The 16691-nt window shown below is 40.5% G+C and overlaps 1 protein-coding gene across 1 annotated transcript in view; it reads left to right on the forward strand.

Moving 5' to 3' along the window:
* BEND4 (BEN domain containing 4) overlaps nucleotides 1–15821 on the forward strand; it is a 31600-nt gene extending 15779 nt beyond the window's left edge. Inside the window, exons 3-5 of the mRNA XM_058025225.1 lie at nucleotides 5217–5308; nucleotides 8588–8828; nucleotides 12121–15821. Coding sequence (XP_057881208.1) covers nucleotides 5217–5308; nucleotides 8588–8828; nucleotides 12121–12338 — 551 coding nt within the window. The 3' untranslated portion in view covers nucleotides 12339–15821. The remainder of the gene's footprint in view (nucleotides 1–5216; nucleotides 5309–8587; nucleotides 8829–12120) is intronic.
* Nucleotides 15822–16691: the final 870 nt, after the last annotated feature.

The following is a 16691-nucleotide window of genomic DNA, read 5'->3' on the forward strand; positions in this document are numbered from 1 at the left end:
CTGTTTTTCCAGCCCATCACACTCCAAACAAACTCGTCTTCTTGGACCATCCATGCAGCTTTTGCTGGCTTTCAGCTGACTATTGAAATAAATGACCGTATGAGCTAAAATAATCCAAGCCATGCACACTTGTTCAAATCTCAGGCAGCAAAGGCATCTCCATTAATGCTATAAGAAATTCACACAGCCCTGTGGTTCGTCAGCACGTTCCCTATCATTTGTTACATCTTTTTGACAGTCGAGCATCAATTTAGACCTGGCCTGCAATGAACTCGGAGAAGTGCTGCTCAAGGTCAGGTGAAGGAGGACACAGTGCAGAGCTGAGCCAGTCTGAGCTAGCAGCTGCTGGCCTGAGCAGGGTGGAGTACATGTACACCCTTCCCCATTTTCCTCCCTCTGGTGAGGCAGAGCTAAATGGTCTCGAGTGCTGAGGGATTCATCTTCTGCAGAGCACCAAGAGGAATACCAGCCAGTGTCAGCTACAGAGCACAAAATCTTATTGATTGCAGAATAACCAGATTTCTTATTGTCTGTTTATGGGGCTGAGACACTGCAGAGACACATGCAGCCAGACTGGGTGAACCATCCCATTTCACTGGGACTGTCTGATGCTGCAGGAGAGGTTGGAAAGACACTTTATTTACCTTGGAGATGTGCTGTATTTACAGCAAGCCCGAGCGTCTCTTCACAGTGCTGTGCTTTGGCAATGTAAACAGCCCTGTAATGTTTTACACTGGAGGCTGCAGTGGATTTTTGGGTGGATAAATGAGAGTTCTCATTGTGACAGATATCAGTGTAAGTCATGTAAGTGATTGTGTCCCAGTAACATTTATAATGAGCAAAAACCCAGCTCTAACCAATCATAGGGATGCTCGTGGCCCTTCATAAAAATTTGGAAACAATTATCAGAGGCAGAGGTTTAAAAAGAAAAAAAATAGAATGAGTGATAATTGAGAAACATTAAAAACATGTCGCTGAAGGCCCCAAAAGGCTATCTAAGAGGAAAAGTATAATGTTGCTTACAGAACCAACCAGTTTAGAGGGAATGAAAAGGAAGAGTTAGAAACATAACAAATGGATTCAAGGGGAAGTTAATGGTGATGTGTAAAAAGCAGTTGGGTCAGTGGTAAATTAATGATTAAAATTAAATGTGGAGCATTGTCTAGAGAAGGCTTCTTTTTCCTGGCAAAATAAAGGAAAAATATGACATCCTAACAACAGTGTTGGACCATTATCAGACAGAAATAGATTTTATCAATAATATGGAACTGTTCATTGACTATTTCTGTTCTGGTACTTGTGGAGAATAGCATGATGCAGTCACACCAATATAATGGTGATGGTAAGCAGGTAGAAATATTTTCCCTTTCCACTGTAACTCTGGGTGTTACCACACATTCATCAGCAGCTTCATGTGGGACTGCAGCCTCAGTGCCTGTCCCATCTGCCTCCCTGTGCTGGGACTCTGGAGAGAGTAGCTGCTTGCACATCACAGCTTTTCCTCCTTCCTCCACAGCTCACTGCCAAAGGCTCAAGGCAGCTGCTACCCAAGGGTGATGTTTGCAAAGCCAGGAGGTTTGGACAGCTCACTTCAGGAGCTAAACCCAACATGAAAAACACAATCCTGACCATCGTTTTTCTTTATGCTTTGTAATATTTTGGATGCTTCAGAAGACTGAAAGATGGAAATAGTATCTTGATTTTTTTAAAAGGACATGTCCTGGATGATGGTGATTTTGTTGGCCTGATACTGAGCCAGACAAACTAATTGCACAGCTGATGCCAGCTTCAATTAATAGAGTGCTAAACCAGAATAATGGCATTAGTACCAGGCTACATCTTGCCAAATTATGGTTTTGATGAGATGAAAAGTTTGGTTGATGAGTATTGCAGATATTCAGGGTGTTACATAACATTAAATTACAAAACACGATTTAAAAATACAAATATATTTGTATTCTGGAAATTCGGGAAAACTGCCATGATGCGGTTGAATTTCTGGAGGGATGTTTTTTGTGAAACTGTTCACAACCCATGTTTTTAATACTTTAATCCATGAGCACACAGTCATTGCTTACAGCTTGCAAGAGGTGCAGAGGCAGCTGTGGGGAGGAGGATGTGAGGTGACAGACCTGGCTGATCTCTGTGTGCTGGAGCACAGAGAACGTGGCTCTGCTTGGCTTCAGCTCCTGGGAAATGCACTGGGAAAGGCACTGAGTGCTTTCAGTGCCCTGAGAAAGGCTTTGGGAAGTCACAGTGACTTTCTGCTTGGGTGTTGATGCACAGCTTGCCCAAAAAACCCACGGCCATCAGCTGTACAGACAGGAGATCTAAGGAGGTGTAGGGACTCTGCTTTTATTGGGAGCCCAGCACCTCTGGAAGGTCAGTGTTGGGCTTAGCAAAGAAAAAATGGAGAAATTACTTTACCTTCATTATGTAACAAGTAACAGGCATTTTCCATTTCTTTTCCAAAAAATTCTGCAAAGCCCAGTTTGAAGGAAAACAGAATGCAGACTTGAAATAAGGTTTATGTTCCTGTGGGTAGAAACTGCATCACTGGGAGATGACTGCTTGAGTTCTATGGTGTTTTACCCACTGATGCTGTCTGTTGCAAGGAGGATTTAGTCCAGGGAGTCGCTGTCCTGTGTGGCAGCTCGGGCTGAGAGACCATAGCCTGGATTTTGTCACTGGCACAGGGTGTGACCACCACAGTCACTGTTCAACTGTTCATTAGAAATTAGGATTCTCTGCAGAGAAAGCTGTGACAAGCTGTGCTGAATAAGCACTTGTTACAGCATACAGATACCTAGAATAACAACATCCTTAACTTGGAACAATGGCAGCAAACACCTGCCCCTCCTGCCTGTGTCCTGGTTAACATCATAGCCAGACCAGCCTTCCCTGGCACACCAGGTTCCCTGCGGGCCCCACTCCTCCTTGCCCTTTAGCTCCTGAAAAGACCTTGCCCTTTCATTCTCTGCAGGCCAGGCTGCTTTGCCATCTCCAGTGTCCATTCTGAGACTGGCACTTCCAGAAGGTAAAGGCTGTGGAAACTTCTTCCCTAAAGGGCAGGAAAATTACTGCCTGCCCACAAGTTTTCTGCTAAATCATAACAAGTCTTATCTCAATGGTGGTATCTCTCCCACTGCTTAGAGTAAGAGCAAATCCCTATTGGTGATGTCCTGGTAGTGATACCTGCATAAGCATGCAGAGTATCAGCCCATGGGGCTATGGTCTTGTTAACCCTGTGGAGACCCCATCAAAGATAAACAGAGTAAATAAACTAATAGACTTAAATGATTATTCATCTTCCCAGCTGGGACCCCCAGGATCTTACAAAGCTACATTTCCTGAAGGGTTTGGAGGAAACAGTTCTCAGCAAAGAGAATATCTGCAGAGCCATAAGAGTGACACAGCAGCAAAACCAAAGCTTTGACTCTCCACCTCGTGCTGCCCTCTTTGTGGTTTCTTCTAGGCTTCAGTTAATATGGCAGCCCAAGAAGTCTGGATTTGCAGGTAGCACCTGGTGTTTGAAAGGTTGAGGTTATTTGTACCAACAGCAAACTGTGCTGTATCATGGCTTTAAAGTCAGAAGTGATCAGCATCCTCCAGTCACTACAATGGGGTTAAAAAAAGTCAATGTTCTGCTCAAAACATTGCTGCTTTTATGAGGATAGAAGTTTTTATAAGCTTTGGCCAGCTTTTAGTACTTTCATGTTTCTCAGTGGTAATGAGAAGGCATTTTATCAGCAGCACAGAGTTCAAATAGAGCTGCACTTCATCTGCTGGGGACATAACAGGTTAAGTAATTTCCTGTTGTCTTCTCAATTGAGCCCAAAACCCTTGGAAGAGCATAGGTAAACACATCCCTGGATAGCCTGCAGTGAGATTACTTACTGTGTGAGAAAACAGAAGCAGGAGTAAATACACTGATGGGTTGTCTTTACAGAGAAGTCAACGTGGGGTGCAATAACATAGAAATTTATTCATTATATCAGGCACTTTGCATGACTTCTGTGTGCAGAGGGCTGGATGTAACTCCTCTTATCTCACAGTAAAGGGTCTGTTTTGCACAGAGTAATTTTGTTTTGCACCCTGTCTGCCTAGACAGGGGCATAGTAAGCTGTGTGGTGTAAATGCCAAGGAAAGAGGGCAAAATACCCATAAATCCTACCTTCAGACATTCTCAGATATTTCAGTGCTTGCTTCCAGACTGCCAGCTTAAGATAAAGCCCAAAACACCACATTTTTTCAGAAAAGAAATAATAAAATGCCAAGAAATAGTAATTTAAAAAAAAGGAATGTAAATATTTCTTCTGGGTTTTGAGCTGAAGCTATGATTAAATCCGAATACTTTACAAAAAGAACCCATTCAAAATGTGAAAGTCATAAGGTACCTTAAAAACTCTGCTTATTTAGTCTTGCACAAGTCAGTTGTAATGTTGGATTAATATCTGTTTAATTCTCCTATGGTGTTTCAGGCTCAGGAGAAAAGAGCTGTATTTCAAAAATACTCCAGAGTTAATCAGGGATGTGGCAGCATCTGCTTAAGAGAGACCCATAATTGAATCATCCCTAATTAACCTATCACCTCAACAGAAGGGAATAGGATGTTGGTACCACTACTGAAATGGATAAGAGTGATGGGAATGGAAAAGGGGGAGGATGAGGGCAAAGAGAAATAAAGCAATTTGCCTAACACCTAGTTTTATAATAAATCTGGGAGGAGGGAGGGAGTACAAATTGGAGTACACAAGTCATTGAATCTCTTTAGTATATTTAATCAGCCTGTAGTTTCAAAAATATTTAAACATATTTACATGTTAATCAATGCATTATTTAGGTCCAGTAAATGTTTCCTCCTTTGTATGGTTTGGGATTTTTACAGTATTTACAGATTTTTTTTTCTTACTATCATTACTGCTGACCTAATTTGTATTTGGAGTAATTATAATTTCAAACTTGGAAAAAAACCCTTTGAAAACTAGTGGGCAGAGAAATAAAAGTAATTTCAGAGATCTCAGTATAGGCAATACAATACTTGTACATTTATTAAATGAAATACCTTCACAAATCAAAATGAGAAGTATTTCCTATTTGAAATAAATCTCACAGACATAGAACAGAGATACTAAGGAACACTTCTTGATTTAATGTTGTTGTTCTATTTTGTGCTTTACAGCTAATGTACAGTAATTGCAATTTGTTTCATGCAGTGCCCTGCCAGACGGTTTTAGATTATTTGAAGACTGTACTTCAGCATCACAACCAGCTCATGGTACCCCAGCCAGCAGACCACCCAACCGAGGTAGTGTACAGTGAAAACACTAAGCTGCATCTCTTTGTGCTGGATAATTCATTACAAACATGCAGGCAAATAAATCAGCAGGCGTTTAGTAGAAAAACAGGTTAAAACCTGTCATTTTTAGGTACAGTAATACCCTAAATGGAGGAAATACATCATTAGTATCATCTAGAATTACTTTACTGAGCAGCACCTAGCTCCCTGCTTTAGCACCAGGTGTGCTTGCCCTGCTTTTCTCTCCTCTTTCTTCAGAAACACCATATTTGTGGGTAGAATTTGGGCTGGGGCTCCCTGGTGACAGCTGTATCTACGTGACTGAGCGTGGCTGCACGTGGCATGCTGCAGTTCAGGGTTTATCCCTTTGCTCCTCCATTCAGTTTTATCCTGTGCAAATTAATATATACATACTTATATTTATCACTAACTGTTATCATCCAAGGATTCATTTTCCGTTTTTTAATGCTCTTTTGCTTAACTAAAATTTTCAAGTACTGTAAAAACTGAGGCTGTTTTGTAATGTCTCACAAGGAATAGCTTGTCACAGTGTGACAGAATTTTTTATTCAATTAAACACACAGGTATTAATCTTTTATTCATAAATTTTATCATGTACAAATATAAGCAGAGATGTGTTTGTATTTTTGGTTCTTCCTTCAGAGTCTGCTTATTTAATTTCTGGGAGGTTTTATGTTTGCTTTAGTTTAATGACTGCTGGACACACCAAACTACATCATATATTTAGTGAGAATGTTTTGCCCAGAAGTGCTTTACTCTCTGAGGAAGCAATGAAAGTGTATCTGTAGCAGGAATCCTGTAATTGTTTAACAGAGTAGCATAACACTATATCATGCCTTGGAGAAGAACGAGGAAAAATATCCTACATTTCAGGGGGAACAAGAGACAAGTGTTATAAAATTGAGGCTGAGGAGTTACACAAAATTTATTACCCTCTCCTCAGTTAATAGCAGTGTGAGCTCTCATGAAATCTAGATGTTGGGCCTTGCTGCACCCGATTTTCATCAGTGCTATATATATATAAACACAGAATAGCTTCTAGGATAGCTTGATGCTTAGCAAAGCCACACGTGAGCATCTGTCCCTAATGCACATGAGCAAGCCTGGAGCCCAGCCCTGTGCCACTGTGGGCTTGCATTGCCCTAGCCAGGCCTGGCAGGGCTTGACAGCAGGGCAGCACCTGCAGTCACCTGCAGCTTGTACTCTGCAGTGGTATCAGTAAGAATGGTTGTTGCTTCACTAAAGGGTTTTTTTTTATAGGAAAAAATAGGTTTCAGAAATCAAAGGTAGGAAAATAACTTACTTTATATAAAAGGGATGTGACCTAGCTGCTGAAAAGCAATTAAGTTCCAGTGTGAGGATCACGTGGTCCTTTGTACTGATGCAGTGGAACAAGCCAAGGGAGTACTCCTGCCAGCTCCCCTGTGACAAAGTTGTCACAACTACTTCAGCATAAGAATATATTGCTTCCAAAGAGCTTTCCACGCTGCCCCTCTGCTCTTCTTCCTTCCCCAACTCCTTCCCAGTGTTGGAAGAGGACAAGGAGCTGAACTGGATGGATTCTAATGTTCTTCCATGGCAGAGCTCTTCAGACATTCAGGCTTCCCAGGGGATCATGTATGAGCAAAAACTAAAGCAGCTGCCTGCATCATGAATGGAGGGGCAGGAATTGACCCTGACCTGTTTGCAGTGATGGGAGGAGAAAATGAAGTGCAAAGAGAAAGCCCCAAATTTAACAGGGCTAGACTACAGGTGAAGGGTTTTTCTCTTGGGGGTGAGAGCTTGAATTTACAGCTACAGGGGAGTGAAGTGTTGAGGTGTCTGGGGAGGAGTGGCTCTTCAGACAGACAAAGCCCATCTCTTGCCTTACATTTTGGCTTTCTTTGCAGCATTTTGGGTTTGTCCACAGCTGTCTTTGCCAGCAGCTTATAGCAAGACAACCAAGTAGCAGACATCACACAGGTGAGCCCCCAGTGATGCTAACCCCACTGGGAGGTGGTGTGACTCTAGATCATACAGATTATCTAATGATAATCTCAGCACAGTCTCACTAAATTCAATCTTCCATATTTTATCAAACTCGCAAAAAAATTAAAAACAAATACCTGAGGAAAAACTTCAAAGGTGCTCTCAAGCTGTCTCCCAGGATGCTATAATAAATATGTGAAAGGAGGCAAGGGTAGTCCTTAAAATAGTTTTCAGATATCAAAGGCCTGGAAGTGAGAACTTTGCAGCACTTTCCCACAAGTGTGGCTTGTGGCTGAGCACCTCCCTGAGCATCTGACCTGCGTTTCTCTAGCTTTCTGCTGGCTCCTGTCAAACCTCAGGGCTACACAAAGGGTTCACTAATTGGGCTATCAGATTTATGTGTTTTCATAAAGAGGGGCAGCTGTAAAAGTGAATGAGTCTCTACGAGGGTGTGGTTTGGGTTTTCATTGTGTACTGCAATTATTTCAAGTATATTAACAGTATCATCTTACATTAATTGGGTAATCCTGAACTGTAGCATTTTATGGGCAACAAGAATTAAATACAATTGAGGTACAATTGACTTAAGAGGGCTTATAAATGTGTGTGGATTACAGGAATCCCCGTAATTAGTCCCACAGCATTCATTTAATGTTGGAATATTGAAGCACACAAATTATGAAGGTTAAAAGCAAAATTTCTTTCCAGCTGACACAGTGGCATTTCTTTAAAGCTATAATTTGAGTTAACACAGCATTCATTAATAATAATGAAGCTTTTAGTTTTCATAGTTGCTTTACTTATTTTCTTTACATTTTTCACAGTAACATAATTGCTGTCAAGTTTCAGGTGTGTTCTACAGAAGTAATAAATTTATTATAAAAATAGACCAAAAGAGTCGCCTCTGAAGGAAACTATCAGCTGTGATGAAGTGATCCATTTGATCAGGCTCTTCAAAGACCCTTTTTATGCATTTTACCATATTAAGAAGAAACATTACACTTAAATAGTATGCCCAGTTGCTGATTCTTAACTCTTTTTAACCTGCTTCTGAAAGTGGAAATTATCAATAGCTACGCCTCTCAAAAAGTATTCATTGTACCTGACCCACTATGAGTTCTAGAAAATGGAAATGTAATTTTAGAAGTACTCATTTTCTGTAAGAGTAATTAAGTGTTCACTGTGGGTTGTGTTTCACTGTCAGTATCGTGGATAGTTAAAAACATATCTTTTATTGCAACTAACATTTTCACTTATCTGCCTTGTAAAATAAGCAACAGAAATCTTTCACTTTTCCAGGGGAGTAAGCAGTTGCTGAACAACTACCCTGTCTACATCACTAGTAAACAGTGGGATGAGGCTGTAAATTCTTCCAAGAAAGACGGACGACGGCTGCTCCGCTATCTCATCAGATTTGTTTTCACAACCGATGAGCTTAAGTACTCATGCGGCCTTGGGAAAAGGAAAAGGTCAGTGCAGTCAGGAGAGACAGGTCCTGAAAGACGTCCTCTGGATCCAGTTAAAGTAACATGTCTCAGAGGTACTGCATCTTTTCGCTCAGTGTCCACCATATGTGATCTCATTTCACCACATTGGCTCTGCCTCAGTAGAAGCATTTTTGGCTGAACTAGAAGGGGTTTTGCAGGCAGGTGGCAAGCACCCAGAAACCCTCCACTTTCTTTTCATACATATATACAAGTGTGTATGTATGTATGTATAATATATGTGTTTGGGGTGTTTTTGATGGGAAAAAACAAGGCCTCTTATTTAAGAGAGGACCCAAATGCAAGAGCACATGACACTAATACACTTTAAAAAGCAGTGAAGCAAAACCAGACATTCCTGATTACACTCTTTTATAATAAGCTCAGGTAATTTGTTAACAGCAATACACAGCAAAACTAACCAAAGGAATAGTTACAGTTTAATGTTTAGTAAGAATATGATGCATATTATAGCAAAACTAACCAAAGGAATAGTTACAGTTTAATGTTTAGTAAGAATATGATGCACAAGAAGACAGTGCATCATTGGAGTTAGAAGCTGAGTTTCAGAGTAGGTTTGAAAACATCTTCTAGGGTCAAGAATATCTTCAGGTTAATTACAAAGTATACATAAGCATGTTGTCCGGAATTTACCTTATTTTTATGCATACTGACGCAACATTGCCTTAAAATGTTAGGGAAGAACTCTCTCCCATGTTTGGCCTGAAAAGGGAGGGGAGTTTTGCAAGCATTTCACAATGTTAGAGAGTGAGGATATTGCACAGAAAGGGTACAGATTGAAAAGAATGTTGTGTACTTTGGTTTCCTAAAATTGCTTGAAAAGGCCGGTAGCAAGCTTTATAATAAAACATACAAAACAGGACTTTTTAAAACCAAAGTAAAAATATGTTTTTAGTTTCAACATCTGCATTGTATAAATGCATATGCTTATTATTTCTTTAATTAACTCATAGTTAACTTTATAGTATTTTTTGAGCACATACGTGAAATTTTGGTTGAACTAATCTCAAGAATATTTTACTAATCAATGCAATATAAGAAGCTATATTGTGGTCAGTCAGTGATAAAAATATCTTCATTCATCCAACTGGAGTCCCAAGTGGTTATACACATCAGATGTATGGGCCTCTTCTCATTTAGGGTAGAAGAATCCAACAAGGCTAAGTAGATAAGGCTTGAGGTTAGGGTACAATATTGATGTAACCAGGTAATGAACTCAGATTCAACATACAGACAAATGAGGCAAACAAGCACTTTTTGTACTACAAAATAATCTTTTAAGCTGCTGTATGAGACTCTACCAGAACTGTATCAGAGCTAAATTGGAGGGCAAATCCATTGTACACTGTGCTGCAGAGGCCTAGAGAGAGCAGGGGCCCAGAAGTTCTTCTGGGAAATGAAGGCTGGAAACAAGTACTTTAGCATTTACTAAAGTAAATTTACTAAGTTACTTTAAGTATCACCTAATAATTTATGCACAAGCACAGAGTTGATACCCTTTTCTTCCCCTTTCTCTCACCTGCCTCCCAAGACTAATAGTAAATGTACCTGCACATGGAATTTTGCTTGTAGCCAGTCTCTTTTTGAGGTCCTGGACACGCAGAACATAGGGAACACTCCTTGGGAGGAAGAGAAAGGGTAATTTCTTTAATTATTAGAAGCTTGAAGAGGAAGCCAAAACATGCAGTATGTAATGACCAGCTAAGAAAGCAGAGTAGACAGCTCTCCCCTTGGGCCTTCGTGTGTAGGTGGGAACATGACAACTTTCTCCAGTGCTGAGAGTTGGCCACTAGCTCCTACTCATTTACAAGCCAAGGTAACAAGTGTCTGACTAATTCTCAACCCAGCTAATTATGCCTTTCCACCATAGCAGAGAGTGCAAATTGGTTCTCTGTCTGCACTCAGAGTTTAAATATATATAAACATATTTTTAATATATTCCTACAACTGACTGGTGTCTGGAACCAGTTTTAAAACATCCTGGCATGCTTAAATTATAGCATTACTTTACATGGTAACCATTTCTCTGAGAAAAAGATGAGTGTGGGGGCACATGCGAACATAACTAGGTAGGAATTACTGTTGCTTGTGTGGATTTCCAGGGAAGTGAATTTAAAACAGAGATTGCTATCACTTCTGCAGACACACTGCTGGAGGAGGTATGCAAAAATCACATCCTAATTGTCCAACAGATGAGATACCTTGCAGGCACGGGAACTCATGTAAAAGCACAGCATTCCCTGTCTGGAAATGTGGTGACAGTAATGAAGTTACCTTACACCACTTATTGTGCTGTTGGCTTGTCAACAGTAGAAAATAGAATTTAAAAATATCCTGGGACACACAATGCTGCATGAGGGAATTACTAATGTTACAGAATAAATAAGCAGCTCCATTTCTATATGAGCTACACTGTATCCAGTATCTCTAATAAGATGCCCTCACATTTAAAATCATATTTGGATGTTTCAAAGTCCAAATACACCTATTTGAGCTATGCCTAGCAGTTACAACTCCAGACTTGGCAGGGCACCTTCTGCAAGCCTAGCATATAGCACGTCAAAGAATGTGAAAAATAAATTATAAAAAATGTAATCATCACATACAAATAGCTGTATGTGGCAGTAGCAGCTATTTAAATAGCTAAAATGCATGCAGTACAATTCATTTTCTCCTGCATTGAAAACTATTGCAAGGCTCCCCAAATCAGCTCTCTGATCTCATTTAGCTATTTCTAAGGCCAAATTAGTCTCTGAAAAAAATAGGTGTAAAATACAGGGAGATGAAAATAGCAGAACTTAAAAGAAAGATCTCCCAAACAGACAGGAGCCCCAAACTGAAATAATGGCAGTGACATTTTCCAGCAGGCTGGGGGCTCCTGCAGGTTGCAGGTGCTGAAGGAGCCAGCAGAGGGAGGTCAGGAAGATCCAACAGCAATCACCTTGAGGTATAGATACCAAATAATGAAATATCTAATGAAATATGTCCTGGCTCATGTTAGCTTTTACACTTACTGCACATGCTGAATCACAGCCTTCACTTCGAATTAGTTCTTTGTATTTCCACAAGAAAGGAGTTTATATCCAGGTCCCATGAGTCACCTAGGTAGCTCAGGTGTAACAACATACACTGCATGTGGAGAAGCACACTTATGCAGAAATAAAATAGGTCCAAGTGGCATTATCATGGCATCCCCCATAAGGCTTTCCTTCTGCTTAAGCAGAGCAGCAATACCTCCTTTCTTATTTCCCATGAGCTTCTGGCACCTGGGCAATACCAGATGCTGCAAAGACAAGTCGCTTTCAATGCTTGCCTGTTTTCCTGCAGAGTTCATTAGGATGCACTGCACCTCCAACCCGGACTGGTGGATGCCCTCCGAGGAGCAGATCAACAAGGTGTTCAGCGACGCCGTGGGGCACGCGCGCCAGGGCCGCGCCGTGGGCACCTTCCTGCACAACGGCACCTCCTACTACGAGGGCACCGAGCACCCGGGCTCGCAGGACGAGGTCTTCAACAGAGGCATGCAGGATGCTTCTGGGGATTGATGGCACTGAGAGCCGCGTCGTGCTGCAGTAGCAACCACTTAATTTAGGAGAGACTGTTTGTTGAGCATACTTAACCCTGCTGTCATTTAGGAGTCCAAAGCATGTTTGAACACATACTGCATACATTTCAGCTTCTCCATCCTATCATATCCCAGTTAACAGAAAGAAATCCATTTCAAGACCTGCTTTATGGGACTTCTCAGTGCCTATTATTTCCAAACCCTTCATAGCACACTCAAAGGGAACGTGCAGTCCATTTCATCCAGTTGTAGAGGAAAGGTCATTTAAAAACTATAGAAGTGTCTAAAGAAACAGCAGCTACTATCTCTTCAGCCTACTGATAACAATCCCAGGCCCAGACTCGGAACAGCTGGGTGCTATTTGCTTTCCCTGACTAGAAGATTTCCACAAGTCTGCACACTCAAAAGAGAAAAAAAAAGGAGTGGTTTCCCATCTGCTAACAGAAAAGAACATAACTATGAATGCTTCCTTAAAGTACAACACAAGACAGAAAATCCAGGGACTTTCTTAGCCAACTCTGTCAGGAAATTAAGCTTCCCGAGTTAAACAGCAGCACTCATCAACAGCAGAATCCTTCAAAGACCCAGAACAATAACAGGCATTTCTAACAGATAAAAATTGCATTGTATATCAGATAGACAGTATATTTATCTAGATTTCTAGAGGATTAGAGTTGATCATGACATTTTTAATTAAAAGAAGATTGCTAAAAACAAATTGCCATTTCAGAAGACAGATTTTCCTTTGTCTGTTCCTATTCTGCAGCCATATTATGTAGCTTTAGAGGCTTTAAATTGCCTTTTCTTGTTTTCACTTTAATTTGTGCTTTATATCCATTCCTTGAAAGAGGTGAGGCAATGTGCTGGTTTTGCTCAATGTTGCATTCAGGGAGGAGTTGGGCTAGAAGAATCTGGTTTAGTGTTCTGTGGTAGGTAGACATGAGATCCAGACTGAGAGCTGTAAGAAAAGAGCTGTTGGAGCAGAATTTGCAATGGTGCACAACATTGGAAGCAGATACTAGCTTTAAAAACAAAAGCTGATCCACAAAAAAAGTTTAATTTTGAATGTTTAGGAGTCCATTGTCCTTCTAAATTGATCCACACCAGAAACATGCAATGCCAAAGAAACAAGGCCCTTTCCTTTCCACATCAGGGTGTTTCCGTCTCCTTACCTTGGTGTGCTCGCTCAGGCCCGTGTTGGCATCCTCCACAGCCTGAACTGGCACTTCCTGAGGCAACATTTCCCCTCTGGCAGGTAGAGGGAGCTGTTTTTGGGAAGAAATCTCACTTCACTTTTGGCCATCCTTAGTGCTACCTCATCAGCGTTGGCTCTCCTGAACGCGTCTCTCATACACGCCCAGCTTTCCCCAGCGCCTTGTCAAGCCACAAGCTCCTGATGGCTCCCTTTGCCTTCTCCTCCCCTTCCCCACCTGCTCCCCCTGCACCAGGCAAGGCAGGAGGCGCTGGTCCCTTTCTCAGAGGCCAGGAAGGGCTCTCTGGGGTGCAGTGCTCCTGGAGCCCAGCCTGGCTGCAGGGCTGGGGCAATCTCAGCTCACCCACACAGGAGCCCCCTCCTGTCCTCACTCCTCTGCCTGTGGCTGTGACAGGTCTCTCCTGGCCCATGGGGCATCTTGGGACATGGGCTCACCATGCACTGCCATAGAGAGCACCTTGCTCAGTCCCTGTGCTTTAGGCCCTCAAATGTCCAATACCTCTCAGTTCACTTTAATTTTGGTGATTTTTTTTTGAAAAGGGGCTGAAAGGTGTTCACTGGCCCCAATATAATTAATTTATTTTTCTTAAAGTCAACTAGAAGTTTAGTCACTCTCTAGACCAAGGGGTTTAGTACAGCATTCCTTCATTACAGACAGGAGGTGACTTTCTTGGAGCAGTCACACTACATGGTGGCCTCTGGAGGAGAAATTCAGTGTATAGAAATGTCACAGTACAGATATCCTATAGTAGCTTTTCGGTGTTGAACTTACACTTTTTTAAAAAGAACTATAATAGAAGATGTTACATTGCTCAGATGGTGTAAGTCTTGCTGGTCTATGTTTAATGTGGTGACACATGCCAGAACTATTTGGTAAAACATGTCAGAATGTGTGAGTCAACATTATACTGTAAATTTGTCCACAGCGATATGTATCATGCTGTATTTTTGTAAACATTGTGATGGTTTCCTTTCAGATGCTTAATTGTATGATGTTTAAGATATAAACACTTTATAGCAGTCGCAGAACAGAATTACTGAACTGGACAGACCTCTCAATAACTGAAAGATTTGCTGAAATAACTAGTAAGCCTAGCTTTATTTTTAGTGTAAAAAGCATAGCCAGCATCCTGGAGCCACTCACAATCCTCTACTCTCATTGTGCAAAATAACCAAAAGTATAATTTCATCCTGAAAGCCACTTTGGCAGTAGAAATGGCTTTGCAAATTTGGACCTTTCTTTATGAACAAAATTTTGTCCTCAATTGCTTCTGTGCACTGGCCAGTGACATGAATCATGGTCACAGACAGGCATTAACAGACACCAGCTCATATTTTTGTTCATGTTTTGTTTTAAAATAACAGAGTATAAAAACTTTTGTCAGTTGTCTGTTTTCAATTGCCATCATGGCCACTTAACCCACACATTTCATTTTAAAAATCCCAAACCTTGCGCAACAACTTATTCCAAGTAATTTGTTCATTAGGTGTTATAAATTCACACACATTGAAGCATCTAAATATCTGCAATATATTAGATATGGGACCTGAAATAATAGATAGCACATAAGCCCTTGCAGAGGGAGATATCCATATTTAGGCAGTGTGCTTTGTAAGCCAGCACATCCCTTCCCAGCAACAGAAGGAAACTGCTATCTATCATGTCACTCCAGGAAGTCCCAGGAGGACAGAGATTCGTGTCTTATCCTTCCATAGGCTTTAATCTTACTGTCATTTATGTATCTGCCTTCTCTCAAACTTTGTGTAGCAGCACCGCACGCCCATCTGTGCCAACATGCCTTCGCTATATTTTCTATGACAAATATTTGTGGAGAAACTGTGATTTAAAAAAACATTAATCCTGATATTTTTATTGTTATGGTGTAGTTAATTCTATGAATACTTTCTTATGATGATTGTACTGTGTAGAGTAAGTACAGATTAGGGATAGACCTTTATCAGATATTGTACAAAAGAAAAGTGCATAGTGTAATATAGACTAGTAAGGTTTTTGTGACAATTTCTATAGGATGTGTGAATTGTTTTCTATGTGGCAACACACATTTCTTTTAAAGAATATAAAATCTTAGAGAATTTTTTAAACAGTCAATATTTTTAATTATAAAGACATTTGTTACCTACAGTTTACTATTTCAGGTGTTAATTCTAATTTGAATATTGGTTTTACTACATACCTCCAGTTCCATTTGTTCTGTTGCATAAAAAATGCACAATAAAATGCTAGTCTCTGGATAACCTGTCTCTTCCTTTCTCTAGAGGCAATCTTGTGTCAGTGTGACAGCCATGATACCTGGGTCTCACTATAAATAGATATTAAAAGTTTTAGATTTATATAAAGGGCTAGAGCATTTTCTTTTGCATTAAATGCTTGTTTGGTATGAAGCACCAGAAAGCACAGGAAAATATTATGAAGAATTCAAGTATGAATATCATATAAATCATTTTCACCTCAATGTACAGCCACATAGATTTATGTGCTGGTTAAATAGAAAGACTATTAAAAAGAAGTACCCATCTACAATCTTAAAACCTGGATTTTGAAGAAGTGACGTTTAAATCCCATTTTAATTCAGAATCCAGTGATGGCTGAATGTATGCTGTTCTTTTAAACGCTTTAGAAAATCCTGGCTCCAGATAATTTGTAGAGGAATTACAGTGACAAACATTCACCGTGGCAAACCACTGCTGCTGGGCTGTGAAGCCAGGGCCAGCCCACAGGCTGGTGTCAGCCACCTTATTTCCATTCACATGTATATGTATGGTATACACACATATATACCATGGTATATGTGTATGGTATATACACATATATACCATGTGTATAAATGGTACACATTTTATAATGGTACCAAACAGTACCACTAGAAAACAGTGCTTTTGAGTGCCTGTAATGCTGCAAAATTAACTGGGGTTGGGCAAATATTTTCTAGGTCAGGAGCTTCAGCCTGCTGCTTTTTTTTGGCGAAGATCACAATAAGTGAGAACTATTTTCTAATCTCTCCACCAAAGTAATTTCAGGTAATTGAGAAATGGAGGTAGAAAACCTGCATTAATTCATCTGCAAACAATTATAATTAGCTTCTCTCTGAAAAACTTTGA

The sequence above is a fragment of the Melospiza georgiana genome, chromosome 5 (genome assembly GCF_028018845.1).
Source record: "Melospiza georgiana isolate bMelGeo1 chromosome 5, bMelGeo1.pri, whole genome shotgun sequence".
Classification (NCBI taxonomy): Eukaryota; Metazoa; Chordata; class Aves; order Passeriformes; family Passerellidae; genus Melospiza; species Melospiza georgiana.